General features: G+C 39.0%; 1 protein-coding gene across 11 annotated transcripts in view; it reads right to left on the bottom strand.

Moving 5' to 3' along the window:
- Positions 1–20,603: 20,603 nt before the first annotated feature.
- The window catches only part of UTRN (utrophin), a 594,041-nt gene continuing 590,351 nt past the window's right edge, over positions 20,604–24,293 (bottom strand). For all 11 annotated transcript variants that reach the window (XM_073022551.1, XM_073022550.1, XM_073022552.1 and 8 more), the window contains one exon: positions 20,604–22,615. In XM_073022551.1, coding sequence (XP_072878652.1) covers positions 22,607–22,615 — 9 coding nt within the window. In that variant the 3' untranslated portion in view covers positions 20,604–22,606. The remainder of the gene's footprint in view (positions 22,616–24,293) is intronic.

Below are 24,293 nucleotides of genomic sequence, written 5' to 3'. Positions count from 1 at the left end.
TATTTGACATGCTTAGAGCTCCCACTAGGATTCCTGGTCAAGATCCTTGACTTAATAATAGATACTTGGTGGCTTCTTGAGCCCTGGGAGAACTTGTTAGAAATGCAAATTCTCGGAACGGGGGTAGGGTGGGGAAGAGCATCAGGATAAATAGCTAATGCATTTTGGGCTTAATACCTAGATGACGGGTTGATACATACAGCAAAGCACCATGGCACACATTTCCCTATGTAACAAACCTGCATGTCCTGCACATGTATCCCAGAACTTAAAATACAATGAAATGAAATATTAAAAAAAGAAAGAAACACAAATTCTTAACTCCTCTCCACCACTGTCTCAGAAACCAGTGGTGAGTTTTCTACATGCTAAGTTTAACTCTTAGGAATGAAGAATACTTTTTAGGAATTATTTGTTCTCTGATCAGATTTGGAAAACTTTTATTAATGGTGCAAACTGCCTTAGTATTAACAACACAACCACTTGTTTCTGTCTGTCTTTGTCACTTTTTGTTGTGTATTTATAACAGGAAAGAGGACAAGCAGAGGTCCCACATTCCTTCATAAACTGACTCTATGGATTGGAAAGGTCGAAAGGTTTCTTCTCAGAATTTGTAAACACCCAAGGGGTTTTTCTTGCCTGCTGCACTGATAAATCCAATTCTCTAAAACAGCATTATTGCAGTAAAGAAAGACTTTAACTAACATAAGGCTGGGCAAGCCAAAGGACTGGAGTTATTACTCAAATCAGTCTCTCCAAGCACTCAGAGACCAGAGCTTTTATGGATAATTTGGTAGTCAGGGGGCTAGAGAATGGGCACTGCTGATAGGTTGGGGATGAATCGTAAGGGTGTGGAAATATCCTTGCACTCTGAGTTCAACTCTGGGTGGTGGGTGGGGACAGGAACCATTGAGTCATGAGTCACAAGTCCCAGTGGGGTCAGTCAGTTGAGAGAATGCAAAAGTCTGAAATACATCTCAAAATACCAATATTAAGTTTTACAATCATGATGTTATACATAGGATCAATTGGCAAAGTCACAAATCTTGTGACCTCTGGCCATATGACTCTGAGCAGTAAGGGATTGTAGAAAAGCAAGTTAGGAGATAAAGGCTAGTTATTTTTTAACTACACCTACATTTTAACAGAATTCAGGCCCCTTCCATAACCCTAATCTTATGGCCTTTCATTAGTTTTACGAAGGGAATTTCAGTCCCTGAACAAGGAGGGGATCAGTTTTAGGGAAGGACTATGATCATCCCTGCTGTAAAGTTAAACTAGAAACTAAATTCTTCCCATGGTTAGCTTGGCCTATGCTCAGGGATGAACAAGGACAGCCAGTCTATGAGGCTGGAAACAAGGTGGAGTCAGCCATGCTAGACTTCTCTCACTGTCATCATCTTTGCAAAGGTGGTTTCAATTTTGTTGTTTGAACAAACTTTGTCCCAGATCACTACCCAAACGTTATGAGAACTTTCTGTAGTCTCATCTTGTTTTGTTCACAGAAGTCTAATTGTGGAAATGATCTTTTCCCCAAGCATTTCTATATTCCCTAATTAGTTGGGTTTGCAGTCAAGACAGTCTGGCCTTTAGGCTGGGAGGCTTGAGCCATGAGATACACAAACCACACTTTGACCAACAGTTCCAAGATTTCCAGGGTTTGTCTCAGTCACATATCTCTTTGTCTGCATCTCATCTGTGTCAGAGGCATGCAAACCAGAGCAACTGCATTTTGAAAAGGAGCTGTGTAAAATAAGGTTGAGACCTACTGGACTGCATTCCCAGGAGATTAAGGAATTTTTTTTTTTTTTTGGCAGAATCTCACTCTGTCACTCAGGCTGGAGTGCAGTGCTAAGATTTTGGCTCACTGCAGTCTTTGCATCCCAGGTTCAAATGATTCTCATGCCTTGGCCTCCCAAGTAGCTGGAACTACAGGTGTGCATCATCACATCTGGCTAATTTTTGTATTTTTAGTAGAGACAGTTTTCGCCATGTTGGCCAGGATGGTCTTGAACTCCTGACCTCAAGTGATCTGCCTGCCTCAGCCTCCTGAAGAGCTGGGATTGCAGACGTGAGCCACTGGGCCTGGCCTAGGTAAGGCATTCTTAGTCGCAAGATGAGATAGGAGGTCAGCAAAATTTGCAAGTCACAAAGACCCTACTGACAAAACAGGACATGGTAAAGAAGCCAACCAAAACCAAGATGGTGATGAAAGTGACCTCTGGTCATTCTCACTGCTCATTATATGCTAATTATAATACATTAGCGTGCTGAAAGACACTCCCCCCAGTGCCATGACAGTTTACAAATGCCATGGCAACATCCAGGAGTTACGCTGTATGATCTGAAAGGAGGAGGAACCCTCAGTTCTGGGAATTGCCTACCTCTTTCCCAGAAAACTCATGAATAATCCACCCCTTGTTTAGCATATCATCAAGAAATAACTGTAAGTATACTCAGTTGAGAAGACCATGCCGCCGCTCTGCCTATGGAGTAGCTATTCTTTTATTCATTTTACTCTATAGCCTGTCTCCGAATTCTTTCTTGCACAAGGTTCAAGAGCCTTCTCTTGAGTTCTGAATTGGGACCCTTTCTGGTAACATCTGGACCAATTCTGTAGTTTGAGTGTAAGAAATCTGCATCAAATTTCTTACACTCCAAATTCAAATCATGAGTTTAGTTTTCAAAATGTCATAATTCCCCAAGGATAATTTATCATTATATTTGTTCCTTGGTCTGTGGGGGTTGATTCCAGGACCCCTGCAGATATAAAAATCCACAGATGCTCATATAACTTATTTAAAAGGGTCTACTATTTCATACAACCAATGCACATCCTCCTGTATAATTTTAATCTTTAAACTACTTATAATACCTAATACAATGTGAATGCTTTGTAAATAGTTGTTATACTACCCACCTCCCAGGTTCAAGTGATCCCCCCACCTCAGCTTCCACAGTAGCTGAGACTACAGATGCACACCACCATGCCCAGCCAATTTTTGAACTTTTTGTAGAAACAGGATTTCACCATGTTACCCAGTCTGGTCTCAAACTCCTCAGCTCAAGTGATCCTCCCACCTCAGTCTCCCAAAGTGTTGATATTACAAGTGTGAGCCACCATGCCTGGACTATATTATTTTTATTGTATTGTTTAATGCTATATTTTTTGAATATTTTCTACCTGCGGTTGGCTAGATCCACAGATGTGGAACCAACAGTCTTGAAACCTGTGGATATTTGGGGCAGACTGTACAATGGTCATTTTGGGAGAAGTTTGATATAATCAAAATTGTTCATTTGCAAGTCACCTTAGAATTAATGGGAACCAAAAATTTCGAACATCCAATTGTCTGTAAATTTTGATTGGTATAAGGAAGCATTTAAAAGGAATTCCAATTTCAAAATTGTTTGCTTAAGAACACTCTTGGCCAAAACATAAGAAAACGTGAAAAACATAAAACAATCTCCCTTTTTGATACTCTCAAATCACATGATGAACCTGATGTCTTTATCATGCCATTGCTTTTCCACCACACTACACACCCCCGTTTCCCTCTGCTCCTATCTTTCCCTCTGAAACACTGCCCTTCCATCCTAGGTGGCCAGAAACCCCCAAAGCTCAACTATTAAATTTTTCCACAGAAAAGGGAAAGCTTCTGTAGGGGCCAAGGGAAAACTTCTTCTTCACCCTCTGAAGGCTTGCCGAAAATCAACTGACAAAAGGCAAATTAAAAGGAGAAAAGGCATGTAAATATGTTAACATGCATGAGGGAGGACCACAGAGTTATTACCAACGACATATCCCAATGGGACCCAGATACTTATATAGCCTTTTACTAGAGGGCAGGGAGGAGAAAGAGAATAAAAGTAATGTTGATGAGGGTCAATGAATGGTTGCTAGGGAGAATGAACAGGCTGGGGAACAGAGGTTAATTTATAAATGGTTCTCTTTTAAAATTGAATGAACCTGAGAGACAGACATTATCTTGTAAAAGAGTCTGTCCAGGTGTGGTTACATTCTTCAGTCTCCTTTTCTGCAGGAAGTAATTAGATAAAATAACAAGGAGGGGAAGAAAAATAATTGTCCTCCTTGGTTTGACCCTCTGGTTTTTATGTAGATGGGCAGAAGTCTCTTCTAGCATCTGTTGATCTTGAAGGGTCTTTATTTATTTATCTTTGAGATGAAGTTCACTCTGTCACCCAGGCTGGAGTGCAGTGGCATGATCTCAGTTCACTACAACCTCTGCCACCTGGGTTCAAGTGATTCTCCTGCCTCAGTCTCCTGAGTAATTGGAACTACAGGCATGTGCCACCACGCCTAGATAATTTTTTTGTATTTTTAGTAGAGATGAAGTTTCAACATGTTGGTCAGGTTGGTCTCAAACTCTTGACCTCAAATGATCTGCCTACCTGGGCCTCCCAAATTGCTGGGATTACAGGCATGAGCCACTACTCTTGGCTTTGAAGGGCCTTTAATCCAAATACTCACTATACCAGGAAGCCACATTTTGGGATGAAATACTTTGGTTTCCTTCACTTCTGATGGTTGATTTTGAGTTCTGGTCTCTGAGCTGATAGCCATTTTCAGAAAGTTTTTAAAGCCCAGAAATTTGTGGAGGAATGTAGAATGGTTTTAGAAACAAACCAGTGTGTCCAGTTCTGTACCAATTAACTAAGTCATTAGTGGAAATTCAGATGCAGAAAATTAAAAGAATAGGCAGAACAGGAAGGTCTCAAGGGTAACCCCCAAACAGCCCCAATTGCATAGGAATCTAGAGGGTTTTTTTAAAAAGGTAGAGGTGTGGAACACAGTCTTTTGGAGGCTATCCCCAAACACTTTCTTGTGAAAATAGGCTGGACTCTGATAGTCTTGTAGGCAAGAAAGGATGAGTTTATTGTATACTTAAAGTGCAGGTTCTTTACCACCTTTAGACAGAATGCAGAGGTATATCCCAAAGTAGACATCCATCAGCTTTGCGACCGTGGGTGGCCAGAAAATGCCACCCTGAAGTATGACTGTAGGATCTTAGAATATACCACCCCCAATGCAGACAGTCCCTGACTTACATTGGTTCTACTTATGATTTTTGCACTTTACAATGGTACAGAAGTGATATACATTCAATAGATACTGTACTTCTAGTACCCATACAGCCATTCTGTTTTTCCCTTTCAGTATAGTATTCAATAAATTACATGAGGTATTTTATTATAAAATAGGCTTTGTGTTAGATAATTTCACACAACTCTATGCTAATGTAAGTGTTATGAGCATGTTTAGGTAGGCCAGGCTAATCTATGATGTTCAGTAGGTGAGGTATATTAAATGCCTTTTGACTTAGGACATTTTCAACTTACAATGAGTTTAACAAGTTGAAACCCTATTGTAAATCAAAGATCATCTGTATGCCTCTTGACCATAAGGGTTAGTTTGAGCTGATTAGTTTTAGAAAAGTTAGACACAGGAGAAGCTCCAAAAATGGAATTATCAGTTACCCTTTGAAAGGAAGATTTACATATATAAGTAAAATCTCCATATCTAAGGGTGTTTGCCTCTCTGTACCAGGAAAAGAAGTATAACCTACATCACAAGAGACTCTCACCAATGGAGAAGTCTGGGACTTAAATCTGCATAACAAACCTTAGTCTTGTTTACCATGCCTTTTCTAGTCATCTTCCCAAAACTCACGTCCCTCAAACCCATCTTTCTTTGTTTTAGCTAAAGATGATATTAAAGCCCAAGTTCTAAACACCTCTTAGAGTTACTCTTCCCAGACTTTGTCCAATGTATGTATGAAATACACATGTAAACAAACCTTGCTTGGTTTTTCTCTTGTTAATCTGTCTTTTGTAACAAAATGCCCAGCTGAGAACTGAAAAATGTAGAAGGAAAGATTTTCCCTCTCCTACACTCCCCATGTTTTGTCAATAGTCTTAAACTAGAGTAAATCAAAAATAAAATTCTAAGCCTCCCAACCAACTGAAGGGACCCCTCCTCTCAGCCAAGGGCATCCTAAAGCAAACCTGAACACTACTTCAGGCCATGATGGGAAAGAGAGCGTCAGACATGTCTCATTACATCCTTCTCCTTTTGGAATTCAGGCACAACTGATTAGCATTAACATTACAAGAGACCTTAAGACCAGCAAAACAGACTCTTTGTAGCAATAAAATACCAATGTGACAGATAGCAAGCCCTGATAGAAATCAAAATATTTTAACCCAAAATATATTTCTTTGACATATTTTGAAATTGCCCTGCAAAGCTGTCTCTTGCGGGGAAAGTTTACATGCTGTAGAGAATTCCTTTCCCTTTCCAAGTTTTTTTCCTGATCCAGGTGAGAATTAACTGAGAGTCTGGAAAATTTTAAGTCTGATAAGAAATTTTTACAATCTATTCTCTCTGGAGACTTCATCTACATAATAAGAACCATGGTCTCTATAACCACTTATCTTAACCCCAACAATCCCTTCTATTGATTCTAGGTCTTTAGATAAACCGTTTCAACCTACTGCCCAATCAGAAAATCTTTGAATCCACCTATGACCTGGAAGGCCCTGCCTCCAGTTGTGCTACCTTTCTGGAACGAACCAATGTACATCTTACATGTATTGATTGATGTCTTATGACTCCCTAAAATGTATAAAACCAATCTGTCGGCTGACCAGCTTGAGCACATGTTTTCAGGATCTCCACAGGCTGTGTCACATATATTTGGGTGACACTTATTTGGGTCAGAATACATCTCTACAAATATTTTACAGAGTTTGACTCCTTTCATCAAGACTAGAAATGGGGGATTTAATGTGAAAGCAAAAGTGAGACTGGGAAATAGTCTTTTTATCAGGCCTTCAATCCCTCATTGAACATTTTGGAAAAGGCTTACTCCAAAAACAGAATAATACTCAGGATAAATTTATGACTTTACAGGAAAAAATAATACATCTAGATGTTCCCATACCCATCATTGTATATGGGAGAAGGGAGCTTCTGATGGAGTCATGGGTAGTTACTGTAAGCAGAAAGACATTGGAAAAATAATTGTTTTGTATTTGCTAAGAAACTATAGGAGAAAAATAAAGTGGATGATCAATGAGGGTACTCCAGGGAGGAATCAAATACTCAGTTTCCTGTTTTACCCTGAAACTCACAAGGAGAAATTTCTCTAAACATTAAAGGGAAAGCTTGCGATTTGTTGTATTGATAGAGATGGTGCTATTAAACTGAAACCCTGTCTCTGTTATGCAACCTCACTTTTGATGTGAACAAACTACTCATGTGGTAGATGTCTCTAAAAATTGTCGTACATTCCTGTGTTCCAGTCCATAACTGTCACCCTCGAATTTTTAACCAAGATGTATGTTTTTTTCCTTAATGAGAACACATATATGCTAACTTCATAGGATGTGTTTTATTGTGCAAATTTGGTTGCCAAATTAAATATTCTCTTAGTAGTTCTTTTCCTGAAATCCCCAAGGGTCCTCCTATTCATAATAATTGCATAGCTAATTTGAATATCGATTTACCAATGTCTGTGTATCTCAATCAAGCCCACATTGCAGATCTGAAGAAGGTATCAGTCTTCTATCAACAAATGTTCTAGCATTTGTAGATATCATTATTGGGGCTGAGCCCATCAAGGACACACACACACAGAAACATACCTATGTGTATATATACATCCAAGAGTGGGCAGGGGACTAGACAATGGCTGCTGCTGATAGGTTTGGGATGAAATAGGGATGTGGCAAACAGTCCTCATGCACTAGGTGCACCTCTGAGAAGGGTCACAGGACCAGCTGTGTCATAAGTCATGAGTCCAGTGGGGTCAGTCTGAGAAAGATCTCAAGAAAATCAATCTCTGGTTTTCTGATGTTATCTACAGGAGCAATTGAGAAAGTCACAAATCTTGTAGCCTCTGGACATATGATTCCTAATCAGTAAGGGATTATAGAAGCTACAACTACATCTTATCAGAATTCAGGCCCCTCTCATAATCCTAACATTGTGGCCTTTCATTAATTTTTACAATGGCAGTTTAGTTTTGTTATCATCCCTGCTTTAAGGTTAAACTACAAACTGAATTCCTCCCAAAGTTAGCTTGGCCTACACCCAGGAATGACTAAGAACAGCTTGAAGGTCAGAACCAGGATGGAGCCGATGATGTTAGATTTCTCTTACTGTTATAATTTTGCAAAGGTGGTTTCAAACATGTGGTTGACCTTATGTTTTGTTCTAAGGATGAGGTGAGCTCTAAGATTGATTCCATCTATCTGCTTTCTGTTTTCAGAGATGGCATAAGGTTTCCAAAGAGAAGTCACAATTTTGTCAAAGTAAAGTTCATTGCCTTTAATATGACTTTTCTCAAATCCTCTCTTAACAGACTTGGCCTTTCAAAACTTTTCCAGATGAATAACTAAGAAACAAGAAGATTCCTGGATCTCACTGCATACAGGAGTTACCAGTTTTCTTAAAATCTCCACTTCACTGTATGGTTTAACCAAATTCTTGATGTATTAGTCTATTTTTACAGTGCTATAAAGAACTACCTGGGACTGGGTAATTTATAAAGGAAAGAGATCTAATTGACTCACAGTTCCCCATGGCTGTGGAGACTTCAGGAAACTTACAAATATGGTGGAAGGCAAAGGAGAAGTGAGGCATGTCTCACATGGCAGCAGAGGAGAAAGAAAGAGAGAGGTGAACTGCCAAACACTTTTAAACCATCGGATCTCATAAGAACTCACTTACTATCATGAGAACAGCATGGGGAAACCATCCCCATGATCCAATCACCTCCCACCAGGTTCCTCCCTCAACACATTAAGCTTACAATTTTAGATGATATTTGGGTGGGAACACAGAGTCAAATAGTGACATTTTATGCTGGGCCCTACCCAAATCTCATATCCTCACATTTCAACACACAATCATACCTTCCCAACAGTCCCCCAAAGTCTAAACTCATTCCAGCATTAACACAAAAGTCCAAGTCCAAAGTCTCATCTGAGACAAGGCAAGTCCCTTCCACCTATGTGCCTGTAAGATCAAAAGCAAGTTAGTTATTTTCAAGATACAATGTGGGTATAGGCATTGGGTAAATGTTTCTATTTCAATTAGGAAAAGTTGGCCAAAATGAAGGGGCTACAAGCTCCATGCAAGTCTGAAATCCAGCAAGGAAGTCATTAAATCTTAAAGCTCCAAAATGATCTTCTTTGACTCTATGTCTCACATTCAGGGCATGATGATGCAAGGGGTGGTCTCCCAAGGCCTTGGACAGCTCTGCTCTATGGCTCTGCAGGGTACAGACCCCACAACTGCCTTCATGGGCTGGTATTGGGTGCCTGCAGCTTGTCCAAGCACACAGTGAAAACTGTCAGTTGATCTACCATTCTGGGGTCTGGAGAATGGTGGCCCTCTTCTCACAGCTCCACTATGCAGTGCCTCAGTGGGGAGTCTGCATGGGGACTCCAACTCCATATTTCCCCTCCACACTACCCTAGTAGAGGTTCTCCATTAGGGCTCCACCCCACAGCAGACTTCTGTCTGGACACCCAGTAATTTCCCCATATCCTCTGAAATCTAGGTGGAGGTTCCCAAACATCAACTCTTAGCTTCCGCACACCCACAGGCCCAAAACTACATGGAAGCCACCAAAGCTTTGGGCTTGAACCCTCTGAAACAATGGTCTGAGTTGTACCTTGGTCCCTTTTAGTTGTGGCTGGAGCCATAGCTAGAGCACCTGGGACACAGGGCACGATGTCCCAAGGCTGCACAGAGCAGTGAGGCCCTAGGCCTGGCCCATGAAACCATTTTTCCTTCCTATGCCTCTGGACCTGTGATAGGAGGAGCTGCTGTGAAGATCTCTGACATGCCCTGGAGACATTTTCCCCATTATCTTGGTGACTAACATTCAACTCATTGTTACTTAAGCAAATTTCTGCAGTGGTTTGAATTTCTCCCCAGAAAATGGGTTCTTCTTTTCTACCACATGGTCAGGCTACAAATTTTTGGAACTTTTATGTTCTACATCCCTTTTAAACATAAGTTCCAATTTCAGATTATCTCTTTGTGAACACATATAATCGTACACTTCAGAAAAAGCCAGGTCATCTCTTGAATGCTTTGCTGCTTAGAAGTTTATTCTGCCAGATACCCTAAGTCACCTTTCTCAATTCAAATTCAAATTAGGAAATTCAAATTCTACAGATCTCTAGGGCAGGGACAAAATGCCATCACGCTCTTTCCTAAAGCATAGCAAGAGTGAGGTTTGCTCCAGTTCCCAATAAGTTCCTCATCTCCATATGAGACTGCTTCAGCCTGGACTTCATTGTCTGTATCACTATCAGCATTTTGGTTACAACCATTCAACAAGTCTCTAGGAAGTTTCAAACCTTTCCTCATCTTCCTGTCTTTCTCTGAGCCTTCCAAACTGTTCCAGCCTCTGCCTGTTACCCAGTCCCAAAGTCACTTCCAAATTTTCAGTTATCTTTATAAGAGTGACCCACTCTGCTGATGACAATTTCCTGTATTAGTTTGTTTTCATACTGTTATAAAAAAAATCCTGAGACTTTGTAAAGGATAAAGGAAAGAGGTTTAATGGACTCACAGGTCTGCATGGCTGGGGAGCCCTCAGAAAACTTACAATCATGGCTGAAGATGAAGGGGAAGCAAGGCACGTCTTACAAGGCAGCAGGAGAGACAGGGAGGAAGTGCCAAACACTTTTAAGCCATCACATTTCATGAGAACTTACTCACTACAATGAGAACAGCATGGGGGAAATCTTCTCCATGATCCATCACCTCCAGCCAGGTCCCTCCCTCCACATATGGGGATTACAATTTAAGATGAGATTTGGGTGGGGACACAGAGCCAAACTATATCCCTTGGTAACCAAAGCTCTTCTCTGAGAACCCCAACACAAACGCTCCTTTCAAAAGTTAAAATTAACTCTTCAATAACATCCCATTCTATGCCAACTTAATTATCATAAGCTTATCTATTTATATATAATGTGAGAGATTTGAATAAGCCCTGCGTGTTCTAATTCAACTTCTTCTGAATAATCAGAGACCAAAAGCTCCCTACAGTTTCTCTCTTATCCCAGTGGCAAAAGTCTACTCATCTTGCCCAGGGGCAATAGCCACAGCAACTAAACTAGGGAAGCTCTGTTCACTTGATTTTTAGAATTTTCTTTAAACTTGATGGTCCCTCCCATTATCTGGTCCTTGTCTCTCACTGAAAATAAACAATAACACTCAGTAAGTAAGCTTACCTCCTAGAAGTTCTGTTTCTCTCTCTCTTTCTTTGCATATCTCTATAAATTACTGAATTCTGCAACTCTTCCATCATTTTCTTTAAAAGATGGACGCCTATGATTCTCTAACCTCTCTTTTCAAACTCTCTATTCCCTGAATAGACATGCTAGAAACTACATTAGAAAATCAAGATTTAGTTTTGTTTGTTGATGGACCATATCATAAGACTAAACAGAAAAATATAATATTAGGTAAAACCTACTGTAACAGATCTCACATTGTTCCTAAAATATGACTCCTTGTAGAAGCAAAATCAACCAGGTGGTAAAACTTATTGCCCTCATCAGAGCTTGACAGTTAGTTAAAGATAAATGAGCTAAAATACACACTGAGAGTAGAAATGCTTTAGGAGTAGTTCACAATTTTGGAAGTCTTTGCAAACAAACAAGGATTCTTGACTTTTGTAGAAATCTCAAACAAAAATGCTCCGTAAATTAAAGGAATTTTGAGTGTGCTAAAGCTTCTTAAAGCAGTAGCTATAATAAGGTAGGAATTGGTACAAAAGGAGTTCAGGCAACCTTCACAAGGATCCTACCCTAGGAAACCAAATATCTGGGTGTGTTCAAAGAAGCAATTTCAGAATTCTAGGATTTGACTCCAGCATAAAGAAAGGATACTGGGAAATATCTAGTTGCAAACTTCCCAGGGATGATTTCAGGCACTCTACGGATGGCCCTCAGTAGCAAAGGAAATTTGCAGAATTTTACATGGAATTACCCACCCTAGCAAGGACATATTTGCCTCTACACTCAGTCAACATCAGCAGCAAAACTTTACCAAAATGATCAAGGGTCTCTGATACACGTCTCATATGTCAACAGCACAATCGTAGTAAAAGCTATAAAGATGGGACATGGACAACAGTCAACCTTCAGAACCCTTCCAAGTTGATTTCATATCTATGCATTCTGTGATGACTTTTGAATATGTCCTGATCAATATTTGTTAATTTGTAGTTGGATTGAAGCCTTTCATCAGATATTAACAACTCTAATAGTAGCCAAAAATAATTTTTTTTGATTTTGTGTTCCCAAATGTGGGAACTATTTATCACTTTAGTGATGGAAAACTCATTTTACTGGGGCTTAGCAAGAGCTTTGAAAAGCTCTGCCACTTACTCAGGAGTGTATGAGTCCATATGGATTTAGGAATACCGCTACACGATTGCAAGCAGCCATGGCAAAGAATGCTGGGGATTCATGCAACACACTTATTCCTACCATGAACAGGTGGGAGCTGTCTTTCTGCCTCTTAAGTTATCTTTACATGAACTAAAACCTAAACAATGGGTCTTCTAGAAGTAATATCAGATAAAGACAGCCGTAAAACCCTGATCCACAGGACCCCTTGAGGTACTGTTAACAATTAGCAGGACAGTGAAAATCCAAGTGGTTTATTCTGGAGCCATGTCTTTCAGTGAAACATAAACCGTCCTAGAAATGGAAGATGAAGTCCCCTGTGAAGACCTCAAGTTGACCTCTATAAACAGAATTTGGGAGGAAATAGCTTCCACCAAGACTTCTGAATTCACACCTTGGATTCATGGAACAAGGCCACAGATTATCAGCTTTAAAATGAATTATTTTGCTATTTTCCTAGTATTTTGTTTCCACTTTTGCTTGTTTCAGTTTGCCTTTAACTATGTTATCTACAAAGCAACTCTTTCTAATTTTTTCTTTTTCTTTTTTTTTTGTTTTTTTTTTTTTTTTTTGCATTCTTAGTCACTGCCAGGTCTCAATTGAATATCTAGCTAGAATTTCTTTGAGAACTGCCATACAACCAAATGTACAGTTTCATTTGTGCACGATCCCTTTGGGAAATATTCTGCTTCTATTCCTATCATTTATTTGTAATGAGTTAGTTGACTTCTTAGGTACCAGGATTCAACAATAAGATAACTTTTTAGATGCAAACACCACAACAGAACTGATCACTGGAAATCTAAAACCCTTATCACATTTGTATTAGTCAGGGTTCTCTAGAGTGACAGAACTAATAGGATAGACATATGTATGAAAGGGAGTTTGTTAGGAGAATTGACTCACATGATCACAAGGTGAGGTCCCACAACAGGCCATCTGAAACCTGGGGAGCCGGGGAGCCAGTCCAAGTCCCCAAACCTCAAAGGTAGGGAATTTGATAATGCAGCTTTCAGTCTGTGGTCAAGGGCCCAAGGGCCCCTGGCAAATCACTGGTTAAGTCCAAGAATCCAAAAAGTGAAGAACTTGGAGTCTGTTTTCAAGGGCAGAAAGCATCCAGCACAGGAGAAAGATGGAGGCCCGAAGACTTAGCCAGTCTACCCTTTCCATTCCAGATTTTATGCTGGCAGCTGATTACATGGTGCCCACCTAGAATGAGGGTGGGTCTGCCTCTCCCAGTCCACTGATTCAAATGTTAGTCTTCTTTGGCCACACCCTCACAGGCACACCCAGGAACAATACTTTGCATAATTCAATCCGATCCAGTTGACACTCACTTTAACAGTAGACATCTGGCGAGGTTGTGTGCGCCCCTTTCTTTGCAGGTCAGTCACTCACATGATAAGAGCTTGTGTCTGATTTTCCAAAATTTCAGCTCTTTCTCTACAGGAGATAAGACTCTAACTCCAGGCAATCTTAGCAGATTTGAGGCTCAGTATATGCTTCTGGAACAGGGAGTTAGAATCCCTGAGTTCATTGTTTTCCTTCATCATTTCGCCTAGCGAACTTAGTAGCAACCAACCAACTTAATTATATTCCTTGGTTCTCCACAAATAGTCAAAAGTATTGTGTAATGAGTCACTAAACTCCTTGCCTCTCACAAGCAGTGAATTAAGAGTACTGAATGCATTTATTTTGCATAACCCTCGAAACAGTTCATGCCAAGAACTATGAGTGTTCTCCACACTATTAGAAGTCAAGTCCTTAGCATTTTGGGGTCTAATAAGATGAAGCAGCCACCTCCAGAAACCCCGAAACCAACTAAATAAATCCATTCTTAGAATTGTGTTCCTCTAGAACCACTCCCGGTACCAATTTACTGTATTAGCCTGTTCTTTATGCTGCTAATAAAGACATACCTGAAACTGGGTAATTTATAAAGCAAAGAGGTTTAATGGACTCACAGTTCCACATGGCTGAGGGAGGTCTCACAATCGTTGGAGAAGATAAATGAGTAGCAAACTCACTTCTTACGTGGTGGTAGGCAAGAGAGCTTGTGCAGGGGAACTTCCATTTGTAAAAACCAACAGATTTCATGAGACTTATTCATTATCATGAGAACAGTGTGAGGGAAACCATCTTCATGAGTCAATTATCTCCACCTGGTCCTGCCCTTGACATGTGGAGATTATTACAATTCAAGGTGAGATTTGGGTGGGGATACAGAGCCAAAACATATCAATATCATACCTAGAAAAGTTGGTTCCTACCCCCACCAAGACTATATTCGGGGAACTTTCATGAAAGCTAGTCTTTGTCACTGAACTTTCACAGAAATAGAACTTGGAAACAGAGGGTATATACTTGGTGGCTGTCTTAAACTTTTGCAGCTCTTAAAAGGCACACTTTCCCTTCTCTTTATCTCTATCTAATGATATCAGTACTACAAATTTCATTGTCTGGTGTCTTGCCACTTTTGATGAATTGTATAAAAATTGTTCAGAATTGCTTGGCAAGGGTTCAACAGTGTTTCATAAGGATATTTTGGCTTAAAAAAAAAAAAAAAAAAAAAAAAGATTATTGGATGGTCCCCCAGTGATAAGTATTGGATTTTTGGCTACTGTCTGGATTAGGGGCTCCTTGTGTTGTTAAACTGATGTCCACTTTCTGAATAATCTCTGATATCACTCAGAATATATTTTGGCCAATCAGTTTTTTTCTTGGACAAAGAGATAGTTTGATAACATTTCAAGAAGGCTAAAAATTTCAACTTGATTTGGAGCCATAACTGTTCAAGGAGTGTTCTAGATTACTTTCTTCTCTTTCAAGAGATATGTCCAAAAAGTTAAGAGAATCATACATACTATACTTCATACACTAGCAGGGGAGTTAGGCAATACCACCAAGGCTATAGAAGCTCTGGCCTGTAAGGTTCAGGAAATTGAGCAAGTGGTGGTTGAGAACAGAGCAGCTTTAATCAGCAGCTCATTTTTATAGCAGCTCTTTTTCTGGGTTGCAGAATTTGGATTTGTGATCCCCAGCATTTTGCATACTCTGTGCAGCCATTGTCCCATATAACGGTCCAACAAATGATCATCCAACAAAAAGAACAGGAAAACTTGACACTTACAGTGGTTGAAAAGACCATCCTGGGAATATAATACACAATCATGACACTGCAAATTGCGGTGGAGGTGTGGCTTGACCCTGCCTCCAGATATTAATGATTTATTCTTTAACTCAGGCTGAAGAAGCTGAGAACCAAAGGCATCTTACACCCATGCAGCTTTCCCTACATTGACATGACGTTATGAGTTCATTATCTTCAGTAATATAGCTTTGATATTCCTCTGTCTTAACATCATGACTATAATAACTTAATTATCTGTTCCAAAAATTTTCTAAAACTTCACTTGTATGAACATCAAGCTATTATTCAACACTATCTAACAGCTCTTTTCCCCAAGATTCTTCAAATCTTTGCTTGAAAACCCTTGCCTTGCCATGTCTTCCAGTCTACAACTATTACAGCATTCTCCTTATGCAAACCTGATCAAGCCGTTTCCCCTGTGAGATGCCACAAAAACTGTCAAGGACTGTTCTCTTATGGCTTTTAAAAATAGCACAGCTTTGTACTGTCAATAGCTTATTTTGGTGGCATTTATCTGGAACCAGCAGACATATATAACACAGATTCCTGAGCACGGTCTGCGAAGGTTCATATTCAGTATTTTTGGGGAGAGTCTGCCCAGACTCCAGATGATTCTGAGGAGGGTGCTATGAGGACCACAATTTACTGCTCTAATACACAGCTGTGTTTAAACTTGCAAAACCAGGTAAGGTTAAAATAACTAAACAATTTGTCTCTGAGGCTAGGACAAATACAGTGACATGCACTCTGGTGTCCTTGTACGTGTGGGTTTGGTCCTAAGCTGTTCTGATTCAGGAACTCCATTTATCTATGGTTGGTGATAAAACTAAAGAGAACTGATACTTAATGACTAATCTCAAGAGAATTAGTTCCTATTCACAGGGCATATTTCTGATAATTGCTATATAGAATTCCTTTTGTTATCAATATTATGAGAAATAAATTTAAGAATTAGTACATGCTTTCTCAAAACACTAAAGGAATAGAGTTATAAAATATTTCAAATAGGTTGTGACAATCAATCTATGGCACTGTTCTTCTTAAAAAAAGAATAAAATATCTGAAGAGAAATGTGAGGAAGCTTTTACCTGCATGCAAAGGAGCCAGACCTTCAAAATGGAGGAGTTGGAGGAGAGAAAATAAATGGTTCTTATAGTTCTATTTATTACATGGCAGTCACATTCCAAACTGGATATTTTATCATTTTTTAGAGATAGGATTTTGCTCTGTGACCCAGGCTAGAGTGCAGTGGTGTGATCACAGTTCACTGTAACCTCAAACTACTGGACTCAAGTAATCCTCCCACCTCAGCCTCCTGAGTAGTTAGGACTATAGGCAAGTACCACCATACCTGCCTAACTAAAACAATTTTTTTTTTTTTTTTTTTTTTTTTTAAGTAGAGACAGGGGCTTCACTATGTTGCACAGGCTGGTCTAGAACTCCCAGCCTCAAGTGGTCCTCCTGCCTCAGCCTCTCAAAGTGCTGAGATTACAGGCATGAGCCACCATGCTTGGCCTTGGATGTTTTAGTCAGTTACAGGAGAAGCCGGGAAATTCCTATTCGTAATTAGGCAAAGAAAAAAACAAAACATTTAAAAATCAATATTTTAGTATTTTTTGAAAAATGGCCCTAGAAAAAATAATATCAAGGACTAAGTGTAATTACATCCCATGGCAACCTGGAAACTCTTCTCATTTAATTATTATGGTGGTTAACTTTATGTGTCAACTTGACTGGGGTAAGGGATGACCAGCTAGCTGGCAAAATGTTATTTCTGGGTATGTCTGTGAGGATGTTTGTGGAAGAGATTAGCATTTGAATTGGTACACTGAGTAAAGAAGATTGCCCTAACCAATGTGAAAGCATCATCCAGTCCACTGAGGGCTGGAATAGAACAAAAAGGTGGGGGGAAGGGCAGATCTGGTCTTCCTGTGTAAGCCTGGAAGGCCGTCTTCTCTTGCCTTGAGACATCAGCACTCCAGGTTCTCAGGCTTTTAGGCTGAGATTAGGACTTGCACCATTTGTCCCCCTAGTTCTCAGGTTTTGGGATTTGGACTGAACTTACCCATCAGCTTTCCTGGGCTTCCAGCTTGCAGACAACAGATGGTGGGACTTCTCAGCCTCCACATTCATGTCAGCCAATATTTCATAATCAATCTCTTTCTACATATCTATATCTATCCTATTGGTTCTGTTTCTCTGGAGAACTCTAATACAATTACAAATTCAAAATTTGTGATTTCTGAGGACAGATATATGAGAACAGAGCCAAGCTGAAGGCAAATTTTCAGTTCATTTCTCCTAATTACCCACAAAATTCAAAACTACCAAAAAAGCAGCTGTCTTTAAAAGAATATCTGAATTTAAGCATATGTGTCAACCGCAAATACCCTAAAATATGCCACAATTTGAAGGCCTCCAAAATGAGAAATTAGAGCTAAGTTTGTTAGTTTATGCAAAGTGCAAATACATTTCATGTTTCTAAACATGCCCCTTGGAAGGGGCACTGTATCACATGTGCCCTACTGATTTGGTCAAAGTGAGGAGCCTCCTATATGTTGTGTGTTCTTCCAACTAAAATTTTTTAACAATTAAAACTGAACAAAGGTTCATCCGAGCAGTTTATTGTCGCATCTTTATTCCCTTTCTCACATAGTTTTCTTTTCTTTCCTATTTTTATTTTTCCTAATTTTGCTGTAAGTTTTGAGGTCTTCTTCTCTTAGGACTTTAGGCACAGGCATGATAATTTTCCTACTTGTTTTTTCTTTTTTGAAATTGCTTTGTTAGCTTGGAGTGAAAGGGCTGATCTTCTTGACCTTTGTTTTAAAAGACGCCCCTGTAAAGAAGCTACTGCTGTTTCCGTCCACTGGAGCAGTGGACATGAAGCCTAAGGAAATGGATACTTTATGTTCTGGCTCCAAGTTCTCCGCTTAGCCTATCTTAAGGTTTACATGGTGAAACCTAATGGCCACCAATTCATTACGCTTTCTGTAGCTATACCTATCCTTTGTCCTGGACTTTTACAGTTTCTCTCAGTACAGACATGAAATGTATTCCCCATACCAAGACTTGTAATTTGCTTTGACCAACAGAATTTGGCTGAAGTAAAGATGTGCCACTTTTCAGCAAAGGCCTCCTTCTGCATGCCCACACTTCTGCCATTGCATGAGAATATCCCTAGGTTAGTCTGCTAGTGGATCAAGGAACTCATCCAAGTGTTCCCAGTCATCCTAGGTTAACCATGCCACATTGGTCAACAGCTAGTCAGCTCTCAGACCTGAGTGCAGCCCAGCCAAGATCAGCAGAGCCCTCAAGTGATCCAAAGCTGGCCACAAATGTGTGAGCAAGTCTAATTGAGATCAGAAGAGTCTGCCTGGAGTAGCTGAACCCCATATACCATAAGCTAAATAAATGTTTATTATAATGAATGGGTTTTATGGCTCCCATGCAGCATGACTGTGGCAATACATAACTGATACCACAGGCAGTGGATGCAATGTAATTGTGATTACCTCCTGCTCTCCGTAGCAGCCTCCTTCTGGTCACTTAATTAACCTCACAAAAACATAAGCTGATGTTATATGTCAGTGAAGCTCTTGGACCCTACTCATAGGTTTAAGTAGTAGTGTTAGTGGTAGTTTACTGTATTATCATTAAATTCTCCACTAATGAATTTAGAAAGGCCTCTGAAAAAGCTGGCATACTGAAACAGTGAATGTGGGTGGGAGAAAAGCTACCCAAGAGCAAACTACAAAGATTATCTATCTGTCTATCATCTATCTATCTATCTATCTATCTATCTATCTATCTATCTATCTATATCTATCTAATCTATCATCTATCTATCTCTATGCCTTCACAGTATATATAGTATACTGTGTCTTGATTGTAACATATATATATATATTTGTGATATATAACAACCTGAAGGCACAGTATATGTCTGTAGTCTATTTTGTGTTGCTATAACAGAATACCACAGATTGGGTAATTTACAAAGAAAAGAAATTTATTTCTCAGAGTTCTGGAGGCTGGGAAGTCCAATATCAAGGTGCCAGCATCTGGTAAGGCCTGTCTTGCTGTGTCATCCTGTGGTGGAAGATGACAAGGTAGACAGCATGCAAGAGAAGGTGAGAGAACCCAACATGCTTTCGTAATAAACCCACTTGAGATAGCAAACACACTTCTGTGATGACATTAATCCATTAATGACCTCTAACCTCATGATCCAATAACTTCTTAAAGGTCATACCCCTCAACACTATGGAATTGGGGATTAAATTTTCAACACATGAACTGTGGGTGACATATTCAAACCACAGCAGTATGAAAGCAAAACTGGTTTGTTCTCACTTCTATTTTCAGCTACCTAGTCAACAAGTTGCTAGAAATCAAGTGTTTTCTCAGGAATGCTTAATGTCAGCAGTACTTAATGGTACACAGGATGTTTAAAATGTTTGTTCATCAGAATGTATCAGTCTTCTTTATTTTAACAAATTATATTTTAGATGATTTTTCTAGTTCATAGACAGCTTTTAATTTTAGAATCAAGCAACATGATTCTCAACATTGTTTCCCACTGAATGGCTTCAGAAATTGATTAAACCTACTAGTTTGGATAAAAATCACACAGTATTTGAGAGCATGAAACTAAAAGTAGATTTGAAAGGAACTTCATGTCAATAGCAACTAGTTATTAAAACACTCAATAGGGTTTATGTACACATCTTTACATCCAATATTACTTTTATCAAACAGCCTTCTATCTATAAAATAAATTGAGAATCATGTAATTATATGTATGTGTAAGAGATGGGGGACAGAGAGGGAATAAGAGCAACAGGAGACTGTATTAGTGTGTATGAGAGAAACTGCAGGAAAATATGTAGATACATCAAGATACAGGCTCTCTCTATATCTTTATTTCATAAATGTGCATTCAAAACTCAGATTCTATCAGTGAACCCAGCTGAAGAATATCAAAGTCATCTTGTGTTAAAATCACTTTTATTCAGGATGAAAAATACAATATGTAACCAGATGATGATAGTCTGTGATTAGTTCTTTACCATATATTTCAAAAGAACTACATACTTACTTCCCATTGTTGTTACTACAATATATTTCTTTTTATTTATTATTACTTAGAAGGTTACAATGTAGTGTTTTACGTAGCTTTTCCTTAATAGCAGATAGAGGACATTTTGCATACAAATGCAGGCAGAAAGAAAATTAATACATGACTTTTTAAAGTAGGAACAAGGAAGACACCAAATCTACAACTTGGAGTTGAGAGTTCAGGGAATTGTTTTTTCTTTAAATAGGTGCTTTCTTGGGTATGACATGGCCTGATAAAAGCTGTAGACTTTGCAGACTGCAGCAGCATAAAGCAGTTTCCAATGCAATGGATGAAGATGGATCTGAGGTAGAAAGGTGGTCATGGCTTTCCTTTTATATAAAACAATTTTCTTCTTTTCAAAATATCTCTGCTGCAAATAGACACCCTTGCCCCCCAACCCACCCAACCTATTCTAAAATAATAGCAATTTCTAACTTTAAGCCTCTTTCTGGCCAGATCCCAGCTAAAGAGAACCCAAAGTTAAAATGTCTTTATGTTTTAAAAGCAAATATGTTTGAATCAACACATATTATTTTCACTTTTTTTTTTTGGTTCCTCTACATTTGGTAATTAAGTAACATGTTTAAACTGAATCAATTAAACATTAAATCAGAAGCTAAACCAAAATACTTAATTGAATGCACTCAAAGATGTAGGTGGAAGTACTATCACGTGAGCATTAATTTCATTTTTCTGTAGAAGCAGTGACATATTTGATAAACATTCTTTCCAAATATATTGATCAAGTGAAGGGTATAAAAACATCTGATCTTTCACCCAAAAGGTAAAACAAGCTGTGCACTAAATGTGTGGCCGCTTTCAGTAAGAAAACAACTAGGAGATTTAAGAACTATTAAGGACTTGAAAATACAAAACAACAATAAAATTATCTTTGAAGGAAACTAAAGACAATGATGTGTTCTGGTATCACCATAGGTGAAGGTGTGCTGTGCATATAATGATGAAAATTAAGACATGGGAACTAGGAAAGATTGTACTAAAGTTTGTTTCTGTGTCAAAATGAAAACATGCTTAAGTGGGCAACCTTTGGTAATATGATCTTTGAGATTATCATAACGTAGTCTTCTTTATCAAATAGATTAAGACATTAAATAAATAATTAATTCCTACTTACATAAAAAGGGAATAAAATGCAGGAAAAAATATCCCAAAAGAAATGTCATTTAGGCCCATAGGATTTTTATTACGGTTATCCAAGTGGACAGCAAAGAAGTAAATGGGCAACGTCAAATAAAGTTAAAAGGCATACACAGGGCTGTAGCTTAAACCATATGTGTATATATATAAGATATTTGATCGAAATTTATGAATTTATTAATGTGGCCAAATCACGGAAACAAATACATGGGATCTATTTGGTTATATGGCTGATAAATTATAAATAACCAAAACATTGTGGTGAAAGAGTCAAAGAAATAATGAAGTTACTGTGCAACGTTAATAAGAACAGCAGAAGGAATGTAAAAATGTAAAGTGGTCTTCTAATTCTTATGTAAGCTTTGTCATAGTTATTAAAAAGATGGTATCATATTAGAAAGCCCCCACCCACTTTCCCAATGCTGTATACATTATACAAATCCGTGACAAATGTATTCCCATTTCCAAATACCTCTCTGTTCATTAATTTACACTTGCATAGAAAGGGAAGAAGAAAACAATAATATATGGTTATTATAAAAACAAAATATCCATTTCTCTTTGGATAGGCAGTGTTTTACTCTTTCAGTAGAACACATAGTCAGCACTCAACACTGTGGGCCACGGAGCCATGGAGCTTCTGATTAAATGGAACTTGGAATTGGCATTTGCTGAAAAGGGCAACACTGTATCTCAGGAAACATTGGCTGGCCGAATCACATTGCCTGTGGGAAGGGAAAATAGCACTGTCAGAACATTTGCATGAAACATCACAGGAGGCAGAGATTTGTCAATTCTTGAAGAAAATAAAAGTGCTTCTTTCAGGAGTCTTAACTCCCATGTGACTTTTGTTTCCTGCAATGAGGTCCTTCCCTCTCATGATGAAGTTACCTAGTCTGCTTTCTATCACTGCAGCTGATTTAGAGGGAGGTCTGAAAGTCTTTTCTCTTGACCAGGCTGGAAGCTAAGTTAAAATGGAGAGGACTTCACTTCTTTCTGCTGGAGGTGAGTGAATGAGGCTGGTGAGTGAATGAGGCTGGTGAAAATATCCCATGTCTTCCTGGGGGACTGTGGGAGGTCATCTGTAGAGGGGGTACCCTAACAATGCCAACCCATCTTGATCTCAAGCTGGAGTCCAGAGAAGAGGAAGAGAAGGCAGGAATCACAACCCAAGTGTGTGCAGTGGTGCCAGTTAAAGTTAAATGTCCCAGGTCAGAGACAATATAAATCCAGGCCACACTCACAGAAGTGGCATCAACCTTTTGAAGGGAGGGTCAAACTTTTGGTCTTCTAAAAGGACTTTGAAATTAGAAAAAAGTAAATAAAATTTTAAAATGAAATCATCCAAATTGGACCATGCCTCAAAAACCATAAAACGCCATTCTGGACTCTCAGGAAAGATACTCAATTGCTTTACACCTTATTTTATGGGGGACTTTAGCATAAAGTCCTGCTCCCTGGAAGCATGTTCCTCATTGTTGCTGGAAAAGCTGCCCACGGAGCCCCTCCTTTTCCCAGGTATGCTGAAAGCGGCAAACTCATTTGACTCTGGCCTAGAGCCTATTCTCCATGACTATACAAACTTGGATTCTTCAGACACTTGCTTCTCCATTGTGAACATTTGATTGCCATGTTAGAGGGAGCAAAAATTCAGCAAACATTGATGGGTTCCAGGCATTGTACTGAGGTGAGGCCCTCCTGTGAAGCAAGTATGGAAGATATCTCAGCCAGGCAGCCTCATTCAATTCTAATATGAGGTAAGTGACAGCCCTAGTAAATTCAAAGTGGTTTGAGGACACAGAAGGGGAGAGATTAACTCTGTATGAGAAAGGAACATTTTGTTACATACTAATATTGATAACTGAAACTCTGGCACAGATTCATGTTGAATATAAAGCCAAGAGGAGTTTTGCATTCTGTCTATATACTCCATTATCCTTGAGAATTAGATGTGTCTATTAATTGGACACACAATATTTCTCCTTTTAGGTGTCAGAATTCTAAAAATTTAAGCTCAGGCTATGTAAGCATTAGCTCAATCCTCCATGTGAAAATATATAATTTTCATGAATTTCCATTTGACCCAAGACATGATAAATGAAGAAGAGGGAAGAGAAGGAAAATGCTGAAGGGTAAAGAAAAGAACAGAAAAACAAATGGAGAGGAAAGGAAGAAAACGGGAAAGGGGCCTCTTGTATTGAGTTAGATGTTTGCTTCATCCACTAAGTTGCTGTATAACCAGGAACAATTTAGCTCTTTGTAAACTCAATTTCTAAAATCTAGAAACAGAGTAGGAGGAGAAGGCCTCCTAAGATCATTTTCTGCTTTAAATTCCGAGCACTTGTATTATAAGTATTGGAGGATTTTAAAAGACTCTCTCTTCCCTCCTTGCCTTTGTCATTC

The sequence above is a fragment of the Chlorocebus sabaeus genome, chromosome 13, assembly GCF_047675955.1.
Source record: "Chlorocebus sabaeus isolate Y175 chromosome 13, mChlSab1.0.hap1, whole genome shotgun sequence".
In the NCBI taxonomy this organism is placed as follows: Eukaryota; Metazoa; Chordata; class Mammalia; order Primates; family Cercopithecidae; genus Chlorocebus; species Chlorocebus sabaeus.
This window is presented reverse-complemented; position numbering and strand designations above follow the sequence as displayed.